We start from the raw sequence: 16,035 nt of genomic DNA, 5'->3' as shown, positions 1-16,035 counted from the left end.
CGCCGGGGAGGTGCAGGGGCCCAGCCTCCCCAGCTCCCCAGCCGCCGCCCCCCCCCACCCCGTCTCTGGGAGAGGCCCTCCAGTCCACCCACTCTGCCCTCACAACCAGAGTCTCTGCTGGTGTCTCCTGGCATCAACTCCTCCTGGACCGAGAGTAAACTCGATGCCACCAGCAGGGGACATTCCCAAGGCACCCAAAGAGTGTTACTGTCCTTTCCTTAAACATTCAGGATATCTGTCTTGATTACAGGGAAATCCAGGCATTGCCAAGCTCAAATGGGGTCCAGTCTGAGATATTCCAGGGGTTGGTAACAGAAACGTGATATTCTGATATAATTATAAGGATACAAAGTCACAGAGCTGAACACTTCACGAAGGCTAGCCAGTTCTCCAGAGGGCTCACATCCTAGGCCGGGAAGCTCGGCTGGTGCGGACTGGGGTGGGGAGGTAGGGTGGGAACACCAGAGGCAGGTCTCTCTTCCCCCAGACCCCTAATACCTCCTCTTTCAGCCTCACGCCCACCCCCCAACACCACTCTACAGCTTCTCACGCTCTGCCAACCTGCTCAGGTCTGTTCCTCAGAACAGAATTCCGTCTCCTCAGCTGGGGCTAATCCTTCCCCTCCTGTCCTTACCCCACTGCCTACTGCCTTCGTCCACATCTGCTTCATCAACAGCCCCCCGCCCATCCATTCCCACTCTCTCCTGTGCCAATAAATCCATCTCCTCTTTTCTCACTCACAGCCGAAACTCCTGGAAGAGTGGCCCTCACGTGGCCCCACTGCCCGCCAGGCACTCTCGGCATCACACAGTCTGACTGCACGGCAGTCGCCCCGAGCCGACTCTCAAGGTCCCCTGAGAACCAGGTCAAATCCAGTGGGGCTGCTCTCAGTTCCCACCTCCCTTCCCCACCGTCCCACCTGACGCTGACAGCAGTGGCCTCCCCTTGCCCTCCATGACCTCGCAGGCGCAAGGCTGTCCTCCATCTCCCGGGCCCCTCTGGCTCTGCCTCCTCTGTTTTACCTGCTCCTCCGTCCTCAGCCCTACATCATCTCCTCCCTCTATTCTCTCTCCCTAATAATTTCATCCATTTCCACAGCTTCAAATATCACCTTTAAATGAACTCTAATCCTGCATGTATGCTGGGTATCTCTCCGTTAGCCCTCCAAATCCACCCTCTATCCTTCCCACCTGGATAGCCCCTCCCACCTGGATAGCCCCTCCCACCTAGGTAACCCTCCCCACCTAGACAGCCTTTCCCATGTAGATCGCCCCACCCACACAGATATCCCCACCTACCTAGATAACCCCTCCCACCTAGATAGCCCCACCCACTTAGATGGTTCTGCCCACCTAGATAGCCGTTCCCATCTAGATAACCCTTCCTACGTAGGCAGAGGGCTTTCTTGCCCTCCAGCTTTTGTAGAGAAAACCCCTTCTTCCCTCTCGCCTGGACGATGGCAACAGCCTGGGAACTGTCCGCCCTGTGGTCTCAGACCCACCACTTCACTCTACCCTGCCACCTGACGAGGCTTCTGGAAGAGCAGTTCTGGTCCACCTTCCCCTGGCTCGAACACTGCAGATGGCCTTGAGCAGCCCACCGAATGGGATGCAAACTCCAGCCTGCTGCGAGGGCTATCCACACATTCCCTTCCCTGGCGTTCCGGCCTTCTCTCCACTCCTCCCCACACATTGCCTGTACGCTAAGCAAACTCCACTCCCCATTCCTTTAAAATCCAGTGCACGAGGCTGTCACCACCATGCTTCCTGTTGGGATCGTGAGCCCTCCTCTCTACCCTGTTTCTGCCCCCCCTTCAAGGCTCAGCTCTGTCAGCCCCGTCATATGTGCTTTCTCCATTTACTGCATCTGAGTGTACCTCCTCCTTCTTTAAGCCCGTGAGCCCTTCGTCTTTATCTCCGTGTGACGTCAAGCATGTTCTGCCCCTGATTTCAGCTGTGGGCATCTGTGCATCTTTCTTCCTACTGGACTACACACTCCCCAGAGGACGGGATAGCTGAGGGGCCGTCACCCTGAAGGTCTCCTTGGATCCAGCGATCCTGTGAGCAGACTGCCTTACACAGTGCAGGTGCCCCAAACATGGTGAGAATGACTAACTGCCCCAATTCTGGGAGGGGAAAAGCAACTCAGGACTGTTTCCACCAAAATTGGCATGAGATTATTCCCCATTTTCAGGGCATTTCACAGTCAGTTTATCCTGAGGAAAGGCTCCCCATCTCCCGATCTTTCAGACAGCTGGGCACAGGTCAGAAACTTTGCCTTTTACATGACTGAAAAAGAGAGGCACAGGATCTTCTCCACCGCAGACCACACGTGACATCTCAGTCACTGTCATGCCCTCGGATGTGCAGCTAGGAACCCCAGGACGTCTTGGGCAGCTAGACACGGTGACAGAGGCTTTGACCGTGGAGACACACTGAGCAACATTTCAGCTCTGGACAGCGGCCAGGACACACCTGTGAGCCGGACCAGGGAGGGGATGGGAAGGCAGAGCCCACAAGAGGGGGATTTACTAAAAGCTGGATTAAACTCAGTGTATCGGCCCGCGAAGGGCCTGACCTGCATTCTGTCTTAGCACGCTCACCTCTGCTAATCTAAGAAAGAACACACACGCGCCCCAGCAGAACCCGCCAACCAGGGAGCTGGGCATGCAGCAAGGGCATCTCGGCAGCCACGAGGCGGGAGGTCTGGGCCCGGGCCAGGACACGGAGCCAGACGATACGGTCAGGCTACAGCAGGAGCCCAGACCGGGGACAGGGGTTCTAGGTATTCTGGCCCAGAAAGCCGTCTAACCGTAGTAGGGCTCCTGTAGGAATAGATGGCAGAACATAGAGGAGCCCACCTAGGTAAACAGAAGAGAAAGTCTACCATACAATACTCTGTCAACAACTTCCCTAACCAGGCAAGTTGTTCAAATTTTCTAAGCCCAGGTTTCCTTACCTGAAAAAATGGAAATAATAAAACTCGTCCCATTACTTCAATGGGTTTAAAACAAACAAACAAACTGCCAATACTGCTGATGTGAAGAGGATTTAAAAGGTATTTTAAAACAATCAGAAAGTAAAACGATGTTATTACTTTCACACAAAACAATATTTGGAAGAAATAGTCATCCCCAGTTTGAAAGGGTTTCCTGAGTCACTAATTGGCCCTCCATCTCCCCAAGGGGCCACCAAGTGTTACCGTCGCCTTCCCCTCCTCCCGATTTCCTGACTCCCTCCCCGGGTGTCCCCTGTTCCTCACACACCTTTCCCTCCCTCGCCTAGACTGCAGCTGTGTGAGGAGTAGGCAACAGCCCTGGGCCCGGCTTTCCCCCCAGGCAGCCCCCGGGGCTGGAGACAGAGGCCCCTCACCAGCTACTTCCTGGCCATGCTGCCCCTCCACCAGCGCAGAAGCAGGGCCATGGGGGGGGTCTCACCCGGCCACACAGCATCCATCCTCTCCCAGGGTCCTCGCGGTTCCCAGGCGTGGGCACTCCTGGACTACGGACGGGCAGACGGGGACAGACAGACAGACCAAATAGCTCTGTCTTGCCAAATACCCGTTTCCTGCCTTTACAAAGCCCAGGTGGCAGGAAGGTGAGCGCTGAACTGGATGTGGACACCTTCATTATTTTGGGAAGGGGGGAAGCATCAGTTACTCCTCCAGTAGCGCTGGATTGTTAAACACCTAATTAAAGTAAAAATTCTGACACCGGCCCTGGGAGCCCAGGGGACAGACCGGACCCTCACTACTGCCACAGTGGAATTTCTTGATCCGATATCCTCGTCTACACAGGATTCTACTGGGGGAGCCACACAAGGAAATGGGCTCTTCTAACCAAAAAGCCATAATTCAGACCCAGCAATTCCACTCCTAGGTCTATACCCTACAGAACTGAAAAGAGGAACTCAGATACTTGTACTAACTAACTAACCCCATGTGCTTCCTTTTAACTGCATCATTTATCACGTGGATCATGTATCAGGTGAACTGCAGCATCATTCACAGTAGCAAAAGGTGGAAACAGCCCAAGCGTCCATCAACTGACAAATGGATAAGCATGACATGGTCAGTTCACACAGTGGAATATTATTCAGCCATGAAAAGGAATGAAGTTCTGACACCCACAATACAATGTGGATGAGCCTTGAAAACACCATGCAAGTGAAATAAGCCAGACACAAAAGGACAAATATTGTGTGATTCAACTTATATGAAATATCTAGAATAGGCAAATTCACAGAAACAGAAAGCAGACTAGATGTTACCAGAGGCTGAGGAGAGGGTGGGATGGGGAGTTGTTACTTAGAGGTTACAGAGTTTCTGTTTGGAGTGAAGAAATAGCCTGGCAACGGTGTAGAACACTGCGAATGTAATTCATGCCACTGAATTGTGTACTTAAAAATGGTTAAAATTGAAAATTTTGTTTTATGTATTTCATAATAAAAGAAATTTTAAAGGTCATAATTCACATCTTCAACTACCAGTAGATGTGACTAATAGACTTAGCTTTGCTCAGATAGTTAAAAGAAATAAATCTTAAAATCACTTTTCATGTAACTGAAAGAAAGTGCTTGACCTCGCCTCCAAACGACACCCAGGTCCCTAACTAACCTCATGTGCTTCCTTTTAACTGCAACATTTATCACGTGGATCACTTATCAGGTGAACTGTCACAAAAGACCTAGATCTGAATGCAGGGAATGTGCTGCCCTCAGTGAGACGACACAGGTGAGCCCCAGTGACCAAATTAACATCAGTTCAGTTACTGTCAGTGACGCACGAGAAACCACAGTCACACGGGCTTACAGGGGTCGGAGCGGGTACGGGGAGTGACTGCCAGTGGGTGCGGGGTTTCTCTTTGGGATGATGAAAATATGCACGAACTGGACAGTGGTGATGGTTGCACAGCCCTGTAAAAATACTCAACTTCACTGGACTGTACACTTTAAAGGTACGTGAAGTGTATCATTTACGGTAAGTGAACTATATCTCCACCAAGATGTCCTTTAAAAATCAATAAATGCACAACACATGCAGTCAGGGTGCTCAGCCTGCAAGGATGGGCCCCGAGCTCACGAGGACCTCGTTGGAGAATGGAGGGCCTTATTTCCAGGAGGGAATTACTGGGAAGACGTTCCAAGAACGTGGTGAAGCGAGGCCCCGCCACGAAGCGGTCATCTCAAAGCCAAGGCTGGACAGATGGAGGTCCCCACTGGGATCTGAGGACCAAGCAGGGTCCAGGCAGGAACCTCGGGAACAAACGCACAGCTAGAGGAGGAAGTGGGAGGGGAGGCGTGTGGAGTGACCACAGAGAAGAAGGAGCGTTCGGCTACTTGTCCACCACAGTGACCAGCGGAAGCCGGAGCTTTCACAGAGCAAATCCAAGCCAGGCTCCGCCAGGCTGGCTCAAGGTCATCTTTCCTCAGCCCCACGTGGAGAGAGAAGCGAGACAGCACATGCTTGGAAAGTCAACAGACCTGAACTTCATTCCCGTCTCCAACAGCGTCTGGATGACCTTGGCCACGTTACCCAAGACCACTGGTCCTTGGTTTCCTCATCTGAAACATGTCATTAATACCCACCCATAGGATGGGCGTAGGACGCAGCGCTGGGCACGCTGACGTCCGGTACATGGCGGCTACCGCTTCTGCCCAGTCTACAAATACAAAACGATGGATGCTGCACGGCAATACAGATTATTTTAAATAAAAATAAAAACGTGGACGGCCCCGTAGGTCACAGGCCCAGAGGCCGGGGTGGGGTGGGTGTCAACGGGAGCAAGGTGCAAACTGAAACGCACGTTTCCCAGCACGCTTTTTGTTTTGTTTTGTTTTGTTTTTGCGGTACGCAGGCCTCTCACTGCCGTGACCCTTCCCGTTGCGGAGCACAGGCTCCGGACGCGCAGGCTCAGCGGCCATGGCTCACCGGCCCAGCCGCTCCGCGGCACGTGGGATCTTCCCGGGCCGGGGCACGAACCCGCGTCCCCCGCATCGGCAGGCGGACTCTCAACCACTGCGCCACCAGGGAAGCCCTCCCAGCATGCTTTTTGACGATGAGACTGTTTTTGCTTCAGGAAACTAAAGGCTAGTCTGTCATTTAAGATGTGACATTAAAGCCCTTTCCTATTTTGCCTGGTGTCTTAAGATGCCGGATGGAACTGCTCCCTCCCTTTACCTACAAACTACCAGCACTTTTGCTGTATACCTTTAAAAAGTAGTTTATTTTCCCAAGCCAAGGCTTACATTTGAAGCAAAGTTCTATTTGCCAGGCAGCCTGTCCTCGCGTACCGAGGAGTGACGTTTAGGTTTGGCGAATTCATGTTGGAAAGTGAGGACAGACTGAGTGGCCCGCCAGGCTGCGTCCTGCTCTCAGTGGCCCTATCTTCGCACGTGTGGACCAGCAGAGGACTTCTGGCCAGTTCAGAAGGCAGAAACCCGGGCCTCAGGCTGCAGGCGGGGATCACGTGCCAAGGCCGTGAGGAAGCCCTGCCTCCCGGGGTCCTGACCCTCAGGTTGGTCCCACAGTCCCGGGATCCCGCTGACTCAAGAAGAGCTAAGAACAGCTACCACCATGCAGTGATTTACACTCACCCTCCCATGCGGAGCCTCGCGTCTGCCCTGCAAAGCCAAAGCCAACCGGCTAAGGATTACTGTCTCCGTTCTACAGATGAAAAATAGGAGACCTGATTCCTTCAAAACTCTCAGAGAGAGTCAAAGACTGTGAACCACGTCATTTTCTAGTGTGGCCTTGTTTATTTTTCTTTCTTTCTTTCTTTCTTTTCTTTCTTTACTTTTGCTAACTAACACCTTTGAAAGGTTTTAGCCCGACATGGCTTATTTTGGAAGGAGAAAAATATATAAATGACTGAACATGACACAATGGTTACAAAGTAAATAGAGCTTAATTGAGTAATCAAGTCAACATTTCTCAACATTTCTGCCCACAGGCAATACGGGGAAGAACACTCGTTTACTGTCTGGATTTTGGCTTGCTTCTCTAAAAGACAGGAGACAAGATTATTTTATTTTCCCTTCAGCTAGTTTCCAGCGGGCAGCACCACGCGTAGCCGAGCGTATTAAAAGAAACCCCTGTTGGCAAATGGGCAGCTTGAATATTTCATGAAATTATGGCAATACTGTGTTCTGCGATGGTGGCTTCCTCCAGGGGTCTCAGAGGCTACACCTCAGAGAGTGAGTCGGGCTCAGGCCCTGTCTTAAAGCTAGAGACCAGGTCAGCCTCACAGGCCTTCCGGTCTCTGGGAGCATCAGGTCAGATGCCAAAGGCTTGGGGATGGTGGGAACGTCGGAAAGAGGCCCCAGATGATCCCTTTCCCATGCTGAATTTAGACCTCTCCTTACCTAAATATCTCCCGGGAAGAGAAGGGGTCCTAGGGGACCAGCCCACACAAGGGAGCAGGGGAGCCTTTGTTCCCACACCTTGGTAGACTCAGGGGCAGCCTGGCCTCTGGCCGCGGCAGCCTGACCGCCCCGGGCTTTCTACCTGTTCTACCTGCAGTTCACCTGCACGTCCACCGGCCCTGTCGTTTCTACGCACAGCAAAGTCGGCCCGTCCACAAACAGCCCCCAACCCCTCGCCAAGGCAGCCCGACAGCCCAGCCTGGCCTCTCCCTCAGGGGCCGAAATGAGCCCTGACTGGGGCAGAAAGGAAGTGAGCAAATAAAAAGGCCTGGAGGCACGTCCGTTCGCAGACAGAGCAGTGATCTGAGTTTTGCAGGGGTTTCCTGTGGACACGTATGAACCTTTCCCCTGTTGTCTAAGATGACGTTTCAACCTTCCCAGTGAGAGGCAGCCCCCAGCTCTGTTTCCAAACCTAATACCTCAGACAGGACTTCAGCCGGAACAAAGGCGGCATCAGCAGAGGAGGCTGGCGGGGAGGGTAAGAGGGTGACCAGGCAAAGGCTACCCAGAAACACCATGCACGGTCAGGAGGTGGCAGGAGGGTGGAGAACCAAGGCCGGGCTCCAGTCCCGCCCCTCCTGGGTGACCCTGCAGGAGCCTGTCTTCTCAACTGGAAACGGAGTTTGTTCCTCAGGTTCCTTTGCCCATAAAACCTCCTGATCCTAGAGAGTGAATTCCCGAAGAGACGCATTTATTCTAGGTCTGCCTGACAACCCTTCAGAGAACATGAGTGTGGAACCGCCCCCTCCTTGCCCCGTCTCTCTCTCTCTCTCTCTCTCTCTCTCTCACACACACACACACACACACACACACACACACACAGTACAGCACCTGAGCACCACAGTGAAGCGGCCGTGCGGTGGCAGCCTGGCTGGGGCCTGGGGGAAGGGACCATGGGATTTCGAGCTCTGGCCAGTTAGCCCCCTCTGCCTCACCTCTGCCCAATGCCAAATCCCCAGCATCTCCGGGGAAGTGAGGGCCTATTTTCAACCTCTGTTTCCCTCCTGACCTGCGGGCCCAAACTCCCTCCCCTGTCCCGTGGATCCCCACTTAGATTAACTCAGTTCCACAAGTAGCGGCTGTGTGCCCCACGCTCCCCCAGATACCCCAGGGAGCTGGGTCTCCTCCTGCGGCCCCTGAGGCCCGCTCACAGCTGTGCCTCCCGGGTCCCCTGCCCGCGGCAAGGAGGCAGCGAGGCCCCCGGGGCCCCAGGTCAAGGCCTGGCCTTAAGCAATGGGCACCCCATCTGGGACGCAAGCCACACACACAGGAGTCACGTCAGCCCCCATTCTGCGTCCCCCCCAGGGATGCGGGGTAGTCCCTGCGTCCCGGCTCTGAAACAGTGCTGAAGGGCCTCGGTTTTCCCAGGGGCATCCTGTCATTTTTACTTGTTTTGTACAGTACCTAGCCTTGAGGTTCATGTAAACAGGTGTTTACTAAATTATGTCAATAACGACAGCCGTGGCTGGCAGCGTTGTTTCATTACCAGAGCGTTTAGCACTTATGTCATCAAATATTCACCACGTGATGTTTTGCACAATCCCCGTGCCTTTGTTTTTTTTTTTAAATCAGTCTTCTGCTCTCCTCTGCACAGCCCACCATCAACTTAGGCAACCGCGGGGACAGAACCTAGGAGGAGGCTAAGTCAGTGCGATTATCTCGCTAAGTAGTGCGGTTGTTAAGTCTCCAGGTATTTCCCGAACAAGCCATCAACTTTCTTTAGTCCACCCTGGAAAATAAAGTCATCTACCGATTTCGAAGGCAGAGCGCAGATTCCAGAGTCCCCACGGGGACCAGCGGGATGCTACTGGCCGACTGGTCACCACCACGTGGCAGACCCCAGCAGGAGGTTCCCAGGGACAGGACGAGGGTGCTCCAGCCACGCCCGCACATTCTCAGCTCCTCCGCGGCCAGGGCTCTCGGACCCAGGAACTCGCTACAACAACCGAGAAAGCTGAGCGGAGAAAGGGATAGAAAAGAAAACCCCGGGAGCTGGAACACAGCACTGAAAGTTAGAACAAATCTCAGTTACTTCCTAACCCAGGTCTCGGGAGCTCTGCTGCCATTACCCAGCATGGGACCAGCCAGATTCGTAAACAGCTGTGACGTGTACCCAGTTGTTGTTGTGTTTTTCCCCTAATAAAGTTAGGAAAATGTCTCCTTGCCTTTGAGCTGACAAGCTCTGCAACCCTACCGGCCAGGCTTTCCAGCTCCCACACTCTGGGCCCGGGACCCCCGGGCCCCTCTGGTTACCAAGCCCTGGTGAGAAAATGAATACGGGGAGGAGGTTAATATAGGGCCGTAACGGGTTCAGGCAAGCAGGATGCCGCCTGTGCTAGAGATCGAGGCGAGGCTGCGGCAGGAGGGCGAAATCCAAAGTGGGGTCGTTACCGGAGAGAGGGTGAGAGGTCGGCGAGGGCAGGTCGTGCTGGGGGCCCCTGGTGTGCGTGCGGCGGGCACTCTGGTCTTCGGAGGCCTCCGCCCTGGGGCAGGCACGCAGACCGAGGCACAGCCGCAAGAAGTGCCCTGCGGAGCCTCGGCCCCCTTGCCCAGCCCCGCAGGTGCCCCTCCTGACTCCCAAGCCCTGGGGCGCCACCTCCTGGAAGAGGCAGAAAGCACACCCCCTCTGGTCTGGGGGCGGCATTCATCCGTCAAGCGTCAAGGCCCGTGCTAGGAGGTGCGGATGCAAAGACCAGCAGGGCCTCAGACCCCCACCCAGGACGTCCCCGCGTCTCCTTTTGCATCTGTCTTACACCCAGAAGAACCCACCTCGGGCAGTTTTAAATCACAGAGAAAACAGAAGGAAGAGTCCCAAGTCATCCCCGAGACTCAGGGGCCAACGGCTCACCATCTACTGTACCTGTAGCATCTACCTGTAGAGAACCATTCACCCAAGGCGAGGCACCGACGTGCAACGGTGTCAGGGCTGCATCACCAGTATTCCTGTCTGCTACGCACCAGGTCCCCAAAGGGCTCTCGGCTCTTGTGCAAATCTATTTAAAATAGCTTTTCCTTATTCAGTGTGTGTGTGAGCACATTTAAGTACTGCTAGCATGTGCTCCATGGAAATAAGGAACAATTGATCCTTGTAATATATTCTATTGTAAGTACTCTGATACCCTGCAAAGTATGTGAATAGTATTAGGAACAGTATCTGGAACCCCAAGAGCCCTTTCGCTCTGGGTTCCTCCATGCAGAATCCAAGAAGAAGCAGCTGATGTCGTGCCTTCTTCAACCTGTGCAAGCTGAGGTAACGTAACAGCGCTCTCTGACCACTGATCATGACTCTTATTACTTTCCTATGATGATGACAGCCGATCTGCTGCATCACTAAGCAGCGCTCTGAAAAGAAAAGCACAACGTGTCTTCCACTCCCAGAACGCGCTTCCCCCTCCGCCTTGCCTCCAGCAGATAAGGGACGTTCTGATGTTGTATTTGTTAAATGGTTGACTATTAAGAAACTCATTTGCTAGCTGGAGGCTGCAATGGAAAATCAGCCCTGAAAAGTGGGAGGCTGGTGTGGGACCAGAGCAGATGGGGCGCTGGAGGTGAGGGGAGGCTCACGAGCCCCTCGCTGCCTGAACCCAGGGTCGGGGGCCAGCCCTCAGGGAACCTGCGGGCTGTCCCAACGTGCTGACCCCTGTGTCCACACCCCGACCCCCAACACACACACACACACACACACACACACACACACACACACACACACCACTGCAAAACTGGGGGAAAAGGCCTTGCATTGAGCTACTCGAGTCTGTTGGGAAGAGGAAGATGTAACCCCCGCCCCGGGAAACTTCTCCAGCCTTGCACTCCGCCGTCACCACCCGGCGCAATGCTCCCTCTTCCCTCTCTGCTCCTGAAACCCTACCCCTGGGTACGTTTCATCGCCCCGTTAGTTATGAAGCCACAGCAACCCCTTTCCGGCAGACGTCCCTGCTTCTCCAGGTCTGCCCACCCCCCTCCGTCACCCTCCTCCCCTCCTGCCCCAGGAAGACCCCAGCCATGCCAACGACAGGACGTGGGGAGGTGGAGGGGAGGCAGGGATCCTGGGGCTCTTACACCTGAGAACCGCATCCGGGAAAGGAGGCAAAACTGCTCTGTGAATTATATAATCACTGCGGCTTCAAGGGAGAGAAATGGGATCCAGGTTGCCATAGTGTTTGTGGCGTGTGGCTGGGAAGGCGGCGCCCGGCCACGCTCCCTGCTGCCGGCCCCTCCATCTTCCCCACAGACCTCGCGGGGCCGCGGCTCCTACTTTGAGTGTCTGCTCCCTGCACACGGGTGGGGAGGGCGCGCTGGGACACCAAGGGGCAAAAGGAAGGAAGGAAAGGGCCAGAAAGGGTTTGTCCTGCATGGAGAAGAGGCCTGTGACCTGTTCAGGGTTTGTTGAGGATTATCACCACGTGAACAATAATCACGACCACAGGCCACCGCCACCGTCAGGGACGGCGAGGACGTGGCCACTGGGCTCTCCGCCTCAAGGCCGCCCGGACTGAGCCGGGAGCCTGGAGGGGAGAAAGTCACCCCTGCTCTTCACAGACATCACCGTTTCTTTTGTGTCCCTCCTGGCCTCCCTCCGAATCCACCCACGACTCCATCAGGAAGGGGACAGGGGAACAGGTAGGGGTGGGGCACGGCGTAGAGAAACCCAGGGACAGAGCTTCCCTTGTGACCCCAAAGCCCTGGCTCACCCTAGAACCCACGACCCTTGACACAATCCTTCCACTAAAAGAGGCCCAAATTCCCCCACTGCTGCCCAAGCTGGAGATGAGTTTCAGGTTGGACGGAGACCAGGGAAGCTGCTTGGCAGCCTCTGGCTCTAAAGGGTGGGGGCTCTGCCCGCTAGCGGTGGGGCTGGGGGCCTAAGGAGGGAGGAGGCTGGAAAGGAGAGGGAGGGATGGAGACAACCCCTCCACCAGGCTGTCCTCAGAGAAGCCCTTGATATGCCCAGGAAGTAGCCGGACCAACAGCGACAGGTATGGAGAAGGAAGAGATTGGAAGGAAGAGTGTAAACAGGGAGGCTTGGGAAACGGGGAGACAAGAGAGCCTGCACCCAGAGGCAGAGGAAGCCACGGGGAAGGCAGAGACGGAGCTGGAGGCGGCCGCACTCCAGCAAGACCGTCCCTCTCTGCTCCATCATAATCTTAATTGCCGGGCAGTGCCAAAAAATAATAACTTGTTAATACGGGCGGCGGGGGGGGGGGGGGGGGGCGGTGAGGGAGAAAGTTTCCAGGAAGTGGGGAGTTGCCTGAAAGCCTTTCCCTCTTTCAGGGGGAGCTGCTGACACTTGATGCCAAGGATGGAGATACTGGGAAAACACTGGGCGACAGTGTGCAGCCGCGTGAGCTCGGCACACCCTTTTATTATTGCCTTAAAACACGAAAAAGCAGAGCCCACACACCGCCCGAATTCTAAACGCTGACATCCTCAGGTGCTAGCCCACATGTGGGTGCGAACAAGAACACACGGGGCGTAGGCGCGCGGGGGTCAGTGGCCGCAAAGAGGTGGGTGGGTGTAGGTGAGCCGGAGAAGAGGGACACAGGGAGAGAGAGAGAGAGAAAGAGAGAGATGCGGGGGGGGGGGGGGGGGGGGGCGGTCCACAGGGAGAGGGAGAGAGAGGGAGAGGGGAAGGGAGAGGCGCCAAGACTCGAAGCCGCCCCCTTGGAGCGCGCTGCCCGGGCGGGGGCGCCGGCCGGCCTGGCGCGGGGCGCGCGCGCGCACTCCCAGCCGCGCCCGGGCGAGGCGAGGACCCCGGCCCACCGGGCTGGGGCGTCGCCGGCCGGGTAGTCGGGCTCTCCCGGCGAGCGCGAGCCAGCGAGGCCGGAGCAGACACTTGGGAACTTTTCCCCTCGCCCGGAATTCTCCGGACGCGCGGCTCGGGGGCCGCGGGCGCGGGCGGGGGAGGGGTGGGGATTTTCCGCTCGGGCTCCGCGCGGTTCGGCCAGGGTCTCGCGGGCCCCCGGCCGCTGAGGGAGAAGGACGCGCGGCGGGGAACGGCCGGGGCCGCGGGGCGCGCGGGCGAGGCCGGCGGGCGCGGCGGCGGGGTCCAGCCTTACCTTGGTGGTTTTCCTCCGGAATGTACATCCTCGTGTTTTCATTGACCATGGACCAAGAATTGTTCGAAAAGGAGAAGCCACAAAGAGGAAGAAATGTCAAACACGCCCGAGCGGGTCTGCACTAATCCCTCCTCCGAGGCCGGCGGCTTTCGTGCAGAATTCGAGGAAGCCGTGGATCTGCAGTCGCTCTTCTGCCCTTCTGATGATTACCTGATTCCCATTATTGCATCAAACACCAAAAACTGATCCTTTCCACTACTGCCTCCTTCAGTGAAATTGTAATGCATCCTCAGCACATCCGGGCCCCTTCCAAGAATTCAGCGCCGCACCTCTGGCGGCCACAGCATTTGAAAAAATAAATGGGGAGGCAGAGCGAGAGGAGGCGGAAGGGGAGAGGGGAGCGCGGACCCCAGGGCGGGAGAGGCCCGCCGGCCGCCGGCCTGAACCGTCTCCGCCCGCTCTCGGCTTGTCCTCCCCGGCCCTGCTCCGCTTTCCTCTGCCCGAAGGTCCGACGAGTCCCGAGGGCGAGGAGGCAGGAAGGCGCCGCCGCTCCGGGCCGCGCCGCGCGCCGCTCTGGCAGGAGCTGTTTCTGCAGAGGCGGCGAGAGGGAGCCGCCGGCAGGAGCGCGAAGCGCGGCGCTCACCCCGCGGCCCGCCGCCCCGCCCGCCCGGCGCGCCCCAGGCGGACGCTCTGAACGCTTCCAGATGTGGCGGCGGCGCGCGGGGCCGGGCGCACGGCGCGGGGCGCACGGCGCGGGGCGCGCGGCGCCGACTCGAGCCCGGCCCGAGCCCCCGCTCGCCCCGCCGCCCGCGCCTCGGCCCGCGTGCCGCCCGGACACACCCCTCGCGCCCCGCCCCGGCCCCCGCGTCCTGCGCGGCCCCCTCGGCGGCGAGGCCTCTGGCGCGCAACTCCAGGAGGGGGGGGCCATCTGCCCACCTAGAGTCTCTGCGGATCGGGCCACTGCGCGAAACAGCAAAAGGAGCCGCGGCGCCACGGCTCTGTTTGGTGGATTACGACCAGGGCGGTTGCACGAGTGGCGTGGATGCGGAGAGACGGGGGCAGAGAGAGAGGGCCCGAGAGGCGGAGCCTCCTGGCGAGGCAGCGGTGCCTAGATGTCTGAGCAGACTAATAGACCCGGGTTTTCTTAATTCCTCCGAGGACGCCGAGCACGTGTGCTACCAGGATATCCTCACCTTCTCCTCTTAATTATTTCTGCCACTCCGGCGGGAATCTGTTGAGCGCCTGTCCTTCCCGGAGCAGCAAACCTTCCTCCCAGTCACTCAGGCAGCCACTGAAGGTCCATGGCACCCCCTGCAGGTCCGGGCTTCTGAGAGCGGGGCTGCCTGAGCCCTGGCAGGGGTGCCTACAGCTCCCTCTTGGGAAAACGCCCACCTTCCTACCCTCAGACCCCCCCCCTCCCCATCCGCACTCCTCCTCGGGGGAGCCCATCCAGCTCGGTGTGTCCAGCCCAGACCTCTCTTCCTGAACGCCAGGCTACCCAGCGCTCTCGGTCTCTGCTCGGAGGTGGACGGACATCTCAAACCTAACGTTTCCAAACGCCGAACTCCTTATTCTCTGCGCAAAACCTGCTCCTCAGCAGCCTCCCCATCTCAGCGGATGGGGCCAAAAACCTGGAGTCGTTCTTGACTCCTTTCTCTCTCATCCTCTCATCTGGTCCTTCGGGAAATCCCGAAAAATCGTGCATGTGACCACTTCTCAGTTCCCCTGTTGCTACCCAGAGGTCTGAGCCGACATGGTCCCTCACCTGAGTTCCCGCAGAGACTGCTGCCCCGCGTCTACCCTCCCTCCCCTACTTTGGTATCTTCTCAATATGGCATCTAAAGGGACCTGTCCCAGCACCGCACTGCGCAAACCCCCCAGAGGTCCCCAGTTCACTTAGTAAAAGTCAGGTCCTCAGAGCAGCCTCCAGGGACCCACAGAAACAGCGGGTACAGCTGCTCTTATGGCCTCCTCTCCTGGTCTCCCACTGCTCCAGCCTCACTAGCTCCTAGCAGTACCCCAGACTCTCCAGGAACACCTCTCCCTCTCTCTCTCTCTCTCTCTCTCTCTCACACACACACACACCCCTGGAGCCCTTTGCTCTAGCTGTCCCTACTGCCTGCAGCCCTCTCCTCAGCTACCCACCTGATGAACCCCTCACTTTCTTCAAGACTGCTCAAATCTCACTTTCTCAGCGAGGTTCACCCTGACCACCAACCGTACTTAGTACATTCAGACCTCAGTATCCGCGGGTTGCGAAGCCATGGATGCAGAACCGCGGATACAGAACCGGGAGTTGCAGGGTGGGGGGACCAAACGACACTATTTTGTAAAAGGGACTTGAGAGCCCACGGACTTTGATATATGCGGAGGGCCTGGAACCACTCCCGCAACCAGCCCCTCCAGCGCTCTCAATCTCCCCTTCCGCTACTTTTTAATTGGTGTTTAATCTCTGTCTAACATGCTGTACGGTCTACTTATTCATTCATTGTATTGTTTATTGTCTGTATTCCCCACTAAAATGTAAACCTCAAGTGTACAGAACAATGTCTAGCAGA

At 56.5% G+C, this 16,035-nt stretch overlaps 1 protein-coding gene across 1 annotated transcript in view; it reads right to left on the bottom strand.

Moving 5' to 3' along the window:
- Positions 1-13,526, bottom strand: part of CACNA1C (calcium voltage-gated channel subunit alpha1 C) — a 463,376-nt gene extending 449,850 nt beyond the window's left edge. The window contains exon 1 of the mRNA XM_065888236.1: positions 13,478-13,526. Coding sequence (XP_065744308.1) covers positions 13,478-13,526 — 49 coding nt within the window. The remainder of the gene's footprint in view (positions 1-13,477) is intronic.
- Positions 13,527-16,035: the final 2,509 nt, after the last annotated feature.

This window comes from Phocoena phocoena, chromosome 11 (genome assembly GCF_963924675.1).
Source record: "Phocoena phocoena chromosome 11, mPhoPho1.1, whole genome shotgun sequence".
Classification (NCBI taxonomy): domain Eukaryota; kingdom Metazoa; phylum Chordata; class Mammalia; order Artiodactyla; family Phocoenidae; genus Phocoena; species Phocoena phocoena.
The sequence above is the reverse complement of the archived record's forward strand: the minus strand, read 5'-3'. Positions and strand labels throughout refer to the sequence as shown.